This window comes from Onychomys torridus, chromosome 2 (genome assembly GCF_903995425.1).
Source record: "Onychomys torridus chromosome 2, mOncTor1.1, whole genome shotgun sequence".
NCBI classification, from domain to species: Eukaryota; Metazoa; Chordata; class Mammalia; order Rodentia; family Cricetidae; genus Onychomys; species Onychomys torridus.
Window position 1 is genome coordinate 19,631,206 of NC_050444.1, and position 12,420 is coordinate 19,643,625.

A 12,420-nucleotide genomic window follows, 5' to 3' on the forward strand; every position below is an offset into this window, starting at 1 on the left:
TTTAAAAAATGTGTTCTGTCACATCCATACTCTGAGTACTGGAAAATATTCTTACCAAATTTCATACCAAATTTATGAAGCTCAAACACCAGAGATAATTATGATTTATTAAGCTGCACAAAAGTGATCAAAATCTAAAAGTATGAGCTATTAAATGAGAAATTTAAACTTTAGGTTAGTGCTTACACTCCAAGGGAGTGCAGCACCAAGTTATGGAATAAAAAAGGAAAAGAGATTCACGGGTACTTGTACTACAATGTTAAAAAAAAGTTTTTATGTTGGGTGGTGGTAACGCTTTTAATCCCAGCACTTAGGAGGCAAAGGCAGGCAGATCTCTGTGATTTCGAGTCCAGCATGATCTACAGATCGAGTTCCAGGACAGCCAGGGCTGTTATACAGAGAAACCTGTCTCAAAAAATGAAAGAAAAGGGGAGAAATAAAAGAAAAAAAAAAGCAAGTTTATAGATGTGTGTTTTCCACAAATTTGTATGTATGAAGTGCTTTATAATCATTCACTTATATTCAGGACATGTCATCAGTGGAAGCAACTTATAAAAACACATGAGTTGTGCAATAACTGAGGATAAAATATAGACATAATTATGACAGGGAAATTACAAACAATGCATTATCTCTCATAATATCCAGTTCAGCATTCCATATGGTGTTGGAATACATAAAAGGAAAGAGATTAGAGACGCACTTGAAAGACACACACAAAACTCAAAATCTTGCAAGAGCAGCAAGTGCTATTTTTGAACTAAGAACAGAAAGGCTGATTTCTCCTTTGTTGCCTGCTTGTTGATAAGATAGGCATATTACAATTGAAAAGCCTAAATAATGTGAATGAATGGGACACTGTAGAAGCAGTTATTATTTTCAGCATTAGGAAGGAGGTCTGGTGCATTCTGATTACCCAAACCTCATTATATGCCAACAACTTTTGTTCCTAGTAGAACTCAAATCACAGGGTGGTACTGTATTTAACAACTTACCCTTTTAGACTATTATGAAGCTGCAAGTGACATTTAATTACATTATTGCCAATCATCAGCAGAATGGTAATTACTTGGAACACTTGGCCAATGTTTCTGATTAAAGCATCATGCTTGTACGACAGGTCATAAGTTCATATCCTAATCCTGCTAACTTTCTTCTAAAACCTTATTTATTCATTTTGTGGGGAATAGCTCTAGCTCTATCCTTGAAAATCATGCTGGTGAAAAACTTAAATAATTTCATGACTTATTCGTGCAGTGAATTGATTTTGGCCATTATGACCTATTTGCTGTTCTGTGTGGCTTATTTTTGTCTTTTCTTATTCCTCTTACAAGCCAAGGGAAAAAGTGACCAGGAGACTCTTTTCCTGTGATATCTGAAGTGCTTTTAATAATTTAGCTAGGCCACTAGCCAACAGCTTAGTGGATGGCTGGAAGCGGTATTCACTGCCTAAGTGCAGGACGGTTGGTTCCTACATATTTACTTGGGTACTGGACTCCTGGTATTTCTCTTGCAACTGAAGGCACAAGGTGAAAACCACTGAATTTTGAATTTTAGTTTATTTATTTATTTATTTATTTTGCTTTTAAAGAATAAAAGCAAGACAGTTATTGGGAGGCCACTTTGGGACTTCTGGCAAAGAGGCTGCTATCTGTCTTGCCACATGAAGACAGAGAGTCCAAAGTCACATGAACCAGTCCTGTTCTGTTCCTGAACTCCCATTTAACCAACTGTTTGCTGTACTATCCTCTTTTGGGTCTTCTGCTCTTAGATTGGTTGCCTTGATTTTTGCTTCTACTCTGTTTATTTTATCTTAATTTACTTAATAGTTCTGCTCTTGTGGAGAGTTTTCTTTGACTTTCAGCCCACTGATAGAGCATTCAAGCCAAAATCCCTCTAGTTTTTCCTGGTTCAGTATGCATGGAAGCTGGTCCACCCCTTCTACCACTTCCAGTACCACTTATTATTTGGAGAAGCAAACTCATTGTTTTCAGATTTTATGAAGGTGTTGTTTACAGTTGGAATCAGACATTTTCTGTCTAAAAATGATGTGTGTTTTTTTCTTCAAAGCCTTCCTCTTGCCTGTAAATAATTATTGATGGCATGTTCCTTAGGAGTCTCTCTAAATTGCATACCTGCAGACACACTCCCATACCTCTTCAGGAATGACTCTTCTTCTTTCTGTTTTTGTCTCTGCTTCTCTGACTATAACAACCCTTAAAGCCATGTTATAATACTTTTCCATTCTACATGGCTTCTGCTTTCAAAACCCCTTTTCTCTCCTCACCACACAGACAACACTCTCCTCTCATTCCTTGTTCCCTGTAATCCTTATAACTCCTATAAAGAAACGAAACCTGTTCTTCATTACATATAGTTTTCTTTTATTCCTTGTCTCCTGTGTGTTATCTGGAAACATAAGCCTTTACTGTGATTCATTGAGGAACAGGAAGTGATACACACTCTTATTCTACTGTCTAGAGCTTCCTCTGAGCAATGGCCTCCTTGTCCTTTTCTCATAGCATTATTCTCTTCCAATTCTTCGCAGGATATTTAGAGGAGCATTTGAAACCATGTTTAGGTGGAATTTATATTCTTATTTTTAATAATTTCAAATTAGCTTTCTACTCACCAGGTATTGTTCTGTTTATTCAAACTCATTGAAATATTAAATGTCTACTTTGGGGCAGCCAATGCCTTCAAAATTATAGAAACTAAGATAAGTGATGCTCAATATCAATCTTTACTCAAAATGTGAAGGAAAATACGTGAACAGACAGTGACAATGAAATATGACTGTCATGGAGTAGGTGGAGTGTTGCACCAGGAATGTGATAGTATGAAGGAGACAACAGACCATAAAGCTATCTGACCTGAAAGAAAATCTTCATAGAAAAGGAAAACCTAACCTGTGATGGATAGCAATTCTGAAGAAATGAGGACCCATTGCCTTATGGGTGAAAGGACCTTCCAGAAAGCAAATAATTTAGTAGAGACCCTAAAGACAGAACAAGCTTGTATTTCTCTAACTTGAAAAAGTTTGTAGAAGGAAAGAAGAGTTACTTTTGGAATGGCAGGACAAAGTCTTGTGTGCCAGTATTCTTGGCTATGTCTCCAAGGATATAGGATTTACTGGTGGACAATGGAGAAATGATAGAGACTTAAATAAGAGCAGATACAAGAAGTTATCCTTTATGCCACTGTCCATATTTCTCTCTCCATTTCCTCCATTGATTCTTTGTCGTTGTCATGAGTCAAGTTCTTCCATTTTTCTTTAACTTACTTTAAGCTAATTACAAACTCTATATTTGAATAGAGTCTACTTACTTAAACCTCTCACATCTGTGCACTCCTGTAGTGGTTAAAAACACAGGGCACTCTTTATTCCCTGTCCTATGTCCTCTGATTGTATAACTTGAGAATCTCCATTTCTCTCTCTCTCTCTCTCTCTCTCTCTCTCTCTCTCTCTCTCTCTCTCTCTCACACACACACACACACACACACACACACACACACACACACACATCTATCTATTTATCATCTATCATCTATCTATCTATCTATCTATCTATCTATCTATCTATCTATCTATCTCCCTCATTCCCTCTCCCATCTTTCCTCTTTCCTGATTTTTGTACCAGAGAAGTTACAGATAAATCCTCATTAATATTCCCTTGCTAATCAACATTGTGTCCTCATGTTCTTTTTGACAACAGAGAATATAGTTTACCTTGACTATGCTTTCTTTTACATTCTTTAAAAAACTGTTTTGTTCTCCATATTTCTTTGATCACAATGTCTGTTTTCTCTCCTCCATGTTCCTCTAATTAGAAGTACTAGAATCTTGGTATGTGTCATCCTCTTTTCTTTCAATTTTCGTCTCCACATCACTTTCTGTTGTGTGAGTGGACCCTGGGGAGACATGAACAAAAAAGATACTCATTCCAGATAGAAAATCAATGACAGACCAAAGCAATGATATCCCCAAAGTCCAGTTTGATGAACCAGTGGTTTGGGGGAAGTTACTTAGGAAAGAGGAAATAACTTAAAACAGACACATCAACAAAAGCCCATTCCAGTGCAGGTGATGACTCTTTTTAGCTATAAACCAAGACCTCACTGCGTACTGTGCAGGCAACTTGATAGATTGGAAGGTGTGTCTTTCAGGCTGCTCAGTTGATCAGAGCTTTTCTAGCCAACTTGGCTGCTCTTACTTTTCTAGGCATCTTGACTGGTCTGAGCATCTTCTAGGTAGTTCTCCTTGTCTAGGTGTCTTAGCAATCCTCACTGCTATGTAAGCATGGGGAAAGAAAGGGCTAATGAATCTGGTTAGGGATTTCCTGAAGCTATTGAGTTGTTGAATTCCTGAATTTTAATGAAATTGCTTACAAGGTGGATGCTTCACTTTGCTTTAAAAGAGTCTGAATCTTCAAGAGCTTCCCTCAAAGATGGAATGCTTTATCTTAGAGGTAATTGCTATGCAGCAGCTCCCACACTGTCTCTTCTGTCTTGCAATTGATGCTATAGAGTAATTCCCAGAGTGACTCTATTAAATTGAAATGAGACTGTGCTCTTTGTCTCCCTGGAAACTTTCGGTACCATCTTCTTTAGACTAGCAGCCACCCCATTATTGTTGTCTAAAATGCCATGTCTGCTCTAGCTCTGATTTTCTCTTTGACTGTATCATTTCTGTGCTGTGATATTTTCCATGTTATCCATGTTCTCTATTCTTACCTTGTTTACCTTGTTTCTATCTAGTCTTCTCCACTACAGTAGAAATTCTGTGAAGTAAATGGTTTTTGGTTTTTGGTTTGTTTGTTTTCTATTTTGTTCAGTGTTTTTTGTCAAATTAATCACTTTATGAATGAGGTTGTTTTCACATAGCCACATTGTAAAGTTTGTGAATGCTGATATGGTGGTGTGCATGTGGTTTGCTTTAGTGATTAAAAGTAAGCACTCAGCAGGTGGCCTGAGAGACATCTGGATGCTTATTAAGCCTTACTGTATGATACTGAAAGTTTTATAAACTATCGCCAGCCCTTTTCTGATTTACTAAAATGGAAATAATAATTATAAGTGGCCAAATTTTGCAAAAATTAAATAAGAAAGTAAGGGTAAACTGTTTGAAACCTCTCCAGAAGAGTATGTAAGCTTCTAGTAATGATATGTAATATTTTTCCATTACAATGAATACATATTATATTTTTCTTTCTGTCTTAATTTTCATTATTAATTTTATAAGAAAAGCAGATAAATTCCTTAAATTTGAAAATGGTTGTTGTCATCTCTGTTTCTTTTTTAATTCATTTATCATTTATTTTATGTGCCTTGGTGTTTTGCCATGGAACTGGAATTACAGACAGTTGTGAGCTGCCATGTGGGTGCTGGGAATTGAACTCAGGTCCTCTGGAAGAGTAGTCAGTGCTCTTAACCACTGAGCCATCTCTCCAGCCCCTGTCATCTCTGTTTTAAACCCCCTTGAAATTTTTACACCAGTCTCTAGTCAATTTTCTTTAGGAATAAAGGGATGCCGAATATATGTCAGTGGTTCCTTCATCTTGGCCACATGACCCCTTTCTTTCCTCTGAGACAAACTACTCCAAATGGAACTATTTTTGGTTGCTTTCCTACTTTGTGTCAAAAATATATAAATCTCAATGTGGGGGATCATTAAATTGTACTATATTGTGTAAAATAGTAGGTAAGGGCTTTTCCTGAAAGTAATGTTTATTGAAATTATTTTCATTTGTAGCAAGTCCTCCAAGGAAAGGGTTGCACTCCCTTTCTAATATCTTTAATGATCCCCCATTGGAAGTTGAAATCCTTAGAAACTGAAGTCTTACAGGTTGAATCCGAGCACTTCAGAAATGGAGATCGGAAGTCCACAAGTTGAAAGTTAGCCTAGGCATACATAGTGAGGGCTGCCTTTAAACTTAAAATAAAAATTTTAAAGAAAGATGAAAATGCAGAGGACAATGAAAGAAAGAGGAGTAGCAGAAGGAAGAAGAATGATCTGAATATCACCCAAAGACTTCTCTTTGAACTTAGATGATAGACTATATTAAGCAAATTTACTTAGGTGAGAATTTTCAGTGGGAGAACAAAGCTCCAAAGTAAATGCATTTTCTTCAGATAACCTGTGTTGATTAGAACTGGTATTTATTAAGCTAGTACTACAACTATAATTACTACCATAGCTAATAAATAGGTATTTTAAGTTATAGTGCTCCTGTATTCTTAGCCAATAAGATGTTAGAACTCACATAGGAGTCACAGTGACATGAGTCCAAATCACAGCTATGTTTCAGCAGGATCTGCTGTTCTGGAAAAGCAAATCCTTTGTGCCTTTTTGGACTCTTATCTGTAAAAGTAGAGTTTGTGTATTTGCTGTATTTTTTATTATTGCAAAATTTGTGTTAAATGTAGTGGTTATAAAATGAGAGGTTTTGTAGTTTACCTTATGATTGGAAAGATACTTTAACATCAGTGATACTGGGTTTTGATACTGTTGGTCTTTTAAAACTTTCATTCTTTTACTCTCTAAGCATCTGTATAACTATCACCTATCTCTACCCTTTAAAGCAAATATTTTTCAGTAGGAAAGCCAGTGTTAAAATCATATTGACCCCTGCAATAAAGAGGCCCTTTTATTTTTCTTGGTTAATGTTTTGATAACACTGTTTCCTTTTTCAATTCCATGGCTATCACTTGCAATAATCTTAACCTCTATTCTTCTCATTTGACAGGAAATGATTTATTCCTTGTAGCAGTTCATGAACTGGGGCATGCTCTAGGACTGGAGCATTCCAATGACCCCACTGCTATCATGGCACCATTTTACCAGTACATGGAAACAGACAACTTCAAGCTCCCTAATGATGATTTACAGGGCATTCAGAAAATATATGGTAGGTTCCACTGTTACTGTTTCCCTAACTGTTTGGGGCAACTAGAAGTCATGGTTTTTTTTTGTTTGTTTGTTTGTTTTTTGTTTTTTTTTTTTTTTTTTGCTTTGAGTTAGAGTCTTTAAGATATAAGACAGAGAAAAATAGAAGAAAAATGTTCTGTCCTATGGGCAATTCTATCATCAGTCAAGTTGTATTGGCAATTGTCCCTCAAATCTTAAAGTATAGATTACCAGAAAGACTTAATCACTGATGGAGCTTTCTTGTTCAGTTTGGTGGAAACTTACACTCATGAAAATTTCTAATAATGTGCACATTTAAAATTTAGGTAGTAGTATATTAAAATAAATAATAACTTCATAAACATAAGTAAAATTACAAATTGTGACATAATATAAGGAAACTGTCTCATCCACTGACAGCTGGACTTAGTGTTTAAAATTCCTGTTAATTCTAAGACAAACCACTTTTCAGTGTCAAAAAAATAAGTTATGCAATATAAGAACATATTGACCTCAAAGGTATAAGTATTGGGTCAGAATGAAAGTCACCAAGAAAGGCTTGAAAGCAAATAAGTGGCTAAGTTTTTATCATCAGATTGCATGGGTTACATTTCCAATATCTCAAACTATATTTCTAGTTTGGTAGTATTGTTTGACTAATAAGGTTTATTCAGCAAATGCAAATTAAGAGAAATGGAGAAAAACTATCATGTATATTTACTGTGATCATAACTTCCTCAGTACAACCAGTGACCTTTGTAAAGACATTTATTTCACATATTTTTAAGATTTTGATGTTCATTATTTACCTATAGCAGGTATGCTTTGCTAGATCAAGGAAATGCAGCTTTCATTTTTATAAAGATAAGTGTCTGCTATCAGTCTCTCAAGTCTGTATCCAGAAGGTATGATATGCATTTTAAACAGTGTAATTCATGTGCACTAATTTGTTTTGCATTTATTAGTTTTTCAGTTTTAATAGTGAAGTCATAATCATTCTCGTAGAGTTAAAGTTAATTTGAAATTGGATTTGATGTGCTGATACATGTCACAGACACAAATCCAAAGAGCTTGGATATTGAGAGCGAGCTCCATTGACTGCGTGTGTTATCATAAATTCCTTATACATGGTTAGCTCAAAGAAGTCTCTTTCTCATGACCTCATGAATTAGTAGTCTAGACTGAAGGACTGTGAAAGAATATCCATCCCATATCTAAATATTAAGTGTGAACAACTCTATTTATTAAAGAGAAAGAGCATCATTCCCTTGAGGAATGATGGCTAACATCTGTTGCAAATTACATGAGTAAACTTTGGCTCGACCTGGAAGGCTTTTTTAAGAAATACTTTACATTAATATTTCACCAGTGGTATGTTAATCAATGGACACTTTAGATTCACTATTTAAGTGAAACATTGAGCTATTTGTCAGGACATTTCATTAAAATAAAATAGTGAAATTGGTAAAGGCTTATAATAGATAGTTGGAGACATAGGTTAGAATAACCTTTGATTTGCTAATGTTTATCTTTGGAAATATTTTCATGGGATCAACATCTGTCAAATCCAGTTTCCTCTTGAATGAAGTGCACAGTTATGAGTCTAGTATTTATTCTCATACCTCTGTTTTTTCATGAAAAACCTACTTCCAAACAGGTTTTGAGAGCAACTTTCCAACAGTGACTGGGTTGAAGCTATAAAATAAAATTCAGTAAAAATTAACAAAGAAATCATAGTACTAGGAGCTGAACTCCAGCCTTATTAGGACAGTCCGAGACACCCTTGGCAGCAGGGAGGGTTGGAGGGTTTGTGTTTTCAGAAAACATTCGTTCTTAAGGACCTCTTAGCTTGCTTAGGCTGTGCCCTCTGCTGATAAGCACCTATTCTCTGTAGCATATCTTCCAGCACTATTCCAGTTTTAAGTGAGCCAAGCACTGTCCTCATGTTTTCAAAAGGTCCACCTGACAAGATCCCTGCACCCACAAGACCTCTGCCGACAGTGCCCCCTCACCGATCTGTTCCTCCGGCTGACCCAAGGAAAAATGACAGGCCAAAACCTCCCCGGCCTCCCACTGGCAGACCTTCCTATCCAGGAGCCAAACCCAACATCTGTGATGGGAACTTCAACACTCTAGCTATTCTTCGACGGGAGATGTTTGTTTTTAAGGTAGGAGACCATGATTTATTTTTAAGAGTAGATAAAGTGTCTAGTGTCGTTTCAGAAAACAAGGTCTCATTCATTCTAACCCTACCTTCCAGGCCCTCCCACAGTTAAGAGTTTTAAAAAAAAAAAAAAAAACAGCATCCTAAAAAGTACATGCACAAATGGGCGTAGATGTCTAGCAGAAGATTGCTGTGACATTCTATTTTGGGAAAGCACTTATGTCAGCAGGAGCTGAAATGCCTGGAAATGTGAGGTTGAAAAAGTACTGCATGTTAGAAAGAGATAAAATAGCAGAATTTAAATCATGAATGGGATCTAATAGCGGTGATTTGCTTGCCAGCTTAGCCACTTCCCAGCATGCTAGGGCTATGATGTCTTAGTACACGAATCTTAAAATGTCTCTGTAATTTCAGCTGACAGTTACTACATTGCTTGTTTGTTTCATTGTTAACATTGTTTGTGAGGGGATGGGATTGTCATTATTTTGTTTGATTTTTTTTTCATTTTGGTTTGTTTGGGGTCTACTGTTACCCACTTTAGTTAAATTATTATGAGCACATCATTTACACTTGATAGTGCTTGTTTTTTTTTCTTTAGCAGACTAATTAATTTATATTTTTAATTGCAAGCTATAAAATTATTTTTACAATAAAAATGTACTTAATCAAATTCTTTTATTCTCAGTAAAACCAATGAACAGTTCGTGAAAAGAGAAAATAGATAGTAAATATGAGCAAAGTGAATTTATATGTGCTTGAAAATCTCAGAATTAGCTGATTAATTTTGTACAGCTGTAAGTGCTAATAAAAATTTTAAAAAGAAAATCAGAAGGGAAATAAAAAGAAAAATCTGGATACAAAGTTGTAAGCATATTATAAGAATAGTATCCCAATATTTATAAAGGACTCTAATTTTAAGTATGTTACTAATCTTAGATGCAGGTGGTAAAGAAAAGGTTTACTTTATTTATGTGTGTATTCACACATCTGTATGTGTGTCTGCTTTTGCTACTGGTTGATGATTCCCGAAGTTACTCTTCAAAGTTCACCATTATTCACTATTGCTCTGTGGCTAAGCTACAGCGACCAATTGAAAAGAAAATAAAAACAAAATACAGCAATTTATTTATTCTTTATGACTAAAATTTTGTTGTTTAGCTAAGTTTGTGTTGATATTAGAATATTAAAATAGCTATGTTTAACCAATATTATCAAATAAAATAGAATAATGGGTTCTTATTTTTGGTGGACATTAGTCGATACCCAGTGAAATGGTATCCTACTTATAAAGACTCTCTTACTAAAGATAGATATATTTCAAAAATATAGCTTTTATATAATTTTTAGAAGACAAATATTTATATTCCCTATATTTAAAAATCAGATCAGACTTTTGATATTATGTGCATAAGACAAGCATGCTTTCAGGGAAAAAAAAAATTCCTCATCTGTGAGTAACTATACATTCTATAAATATCTTCTACTATTTAAGTAGATGCCACTATTTAATTTCAAGTATGTTAATAATTTTAGATACAGTTTGTAAAAAAAAAAAAAAGGCTACTTTAATTATGTATGCACTCACACATCTGTATATGTGTGTCTACCATTTCCTCTGGGTGATGAATCCCAACATTACTCTTCAAAATTCACCATTATTCACAGTTGCTCTGTGGTTAAGTCATAGCAACCAATTGGAAAGAAAATGAAAACAAAATATAGCAATTTGTTTATTCATATATACAGGATTTTGTTTTTACTGCCTTTCGATAAATTTCCACATTACAACATGATACCTTGATAAAATAAACTTTCCATATTATCACTATTATCTAAGAATATAATTTGAAATCAGCCCTGGCTGCATTCTTTCTTTATTGTTTCTGTCTGTCTAAACAGACTGATATTCTTGAAAGAGCATGATAGCTATATCTCTAGCAATCAAATCAGTTTCACCTGCTTCTCTGTCCTGCATACTGTACTATGCAGAGGGTGAACTGGACTAACAAAGTCCTATGGATACTGGTTTCTAAAATCAGGAGTATAAAAAAAGCTCATAGATCAGGCTCTATAATGCAAGGCAATAGTAACTACATTTGATATCATAAAAGTTATAGCTCAGCTTTCTTCCCTACTTTAATATTTTACCTTACACAATGGAAGGTTGCCAACTCTTAGTCAATGGCTGTTACAGTCTGCATAATCAATGTGTGCCAGGTTGAACACTAAGCACATATCCACCATCTGTGAACCTGACAACAACTGGATAGCATTTTTTGTCTTACTAGAAAATGGAAATTCAGAAAACTTAAGTCATTTATTCTCTTTCAATAACTGTAAAGAGCTGTTGAACTAGGTATATTTGATTTCAGCCCATTGTGCTTCCGACTCAACTTTTTAACTCTGTTATCTGGAAAATCAGAAAATGTTCCAAAACTAAGTTTAACTGAATATTGTGATGTTATAAATGTTGAAGGAATATTTTTTTTTTTGTGATTCCCTGTCTGTGTTGTTCTAGGTGCTGACAAATTAACATATAAATATAAAAGAGGTTAGACTCATTTCTTAGAGCTTGCATTCAAGTTTTCAAGGTGAACAGTGAAGTGAGAGAGTGTTATGTTTTGCATGTTCAATGTACTCTACATGCTCTTGTGTCTGAATGTGTTTCCAGGTGATGATATTGCTTTGAAAGGTCATGGAAACCTTAGAACTGTGGTCTAGCTAGCCAAATGTGAACAGGAGTGAACCTGGAAGGTGGTATTCACTTCTTATTCCAACCATTAATTTCTTCTCGGCCAATCACAAGGTGAATGAGCCTCCATCTCCTCCTGTGAAATCCCCACTCCCATGGAGAGACCTACCACGGCATTTCATTTCACCAGGATGAATTGCATTCCCTGAAGTCACAAGCCAAAATAAGCCTTCCTCCCTTGAGTTTCTTCCGTCAGTGTCTACAATAGTGACAAGAAAAGCACCTAATAGAGAGGGCTACTCATGTAGGCTCCATGAATGAATGTTGTGGGTACACATGGAAGCCAAAATCTGCTGTGTGGATGACAGCTGGTCTGATCATTTCTCCCTCTATGCTGTACCTATGACCTACGCTGTACCCAAATGACCTTCATTTTTACATCCATGTCAATTCCCTCTACCTATCCTTCCTGCTTGATAGTCTCTGCCAGTCTGTCTTTTAAACTCCTGTCTCTAATGGTTGGAGATTTAGCTCAGTGGTAGAGCGCTTGTCTAGTAAGAACAAGGACCTGAGTTCGATCATCAGCTAAAAAAACAAACAAACAAAAAGTTAAACTCCTGTCTCTTAAATATTACTCTGTAAGCACACAATTTCTCA

General features: G+C 35.5%; 1 protein-coding gene across 1 annotated transcript in view; it reads left to right on the forward strand.

The window, feature by feature from the left end:
- The window catches only part of Mmp16 (matrix metallopeptidase 16), a 243,198-nt gene that overhangs the window by 173,220 nt on the left and 57,558 nt on the right, over window positions 1–12,420 (forward strand). Inside the window, exons 5-6 of the mRNA XM_036178331.1 lie at window positions 6,747–6,908; window positions 8,864–9,075. Of these exons, the coding sequence (XP_036034224.1) occupies window positions 6,747–6,908; window positions 8,864–9,075 (374 nt within the window). The remainder of the gene's footprint in view (window positions 1–6,746; window positions 6,909–8,863; window positions 9,076–12,420) is intronic.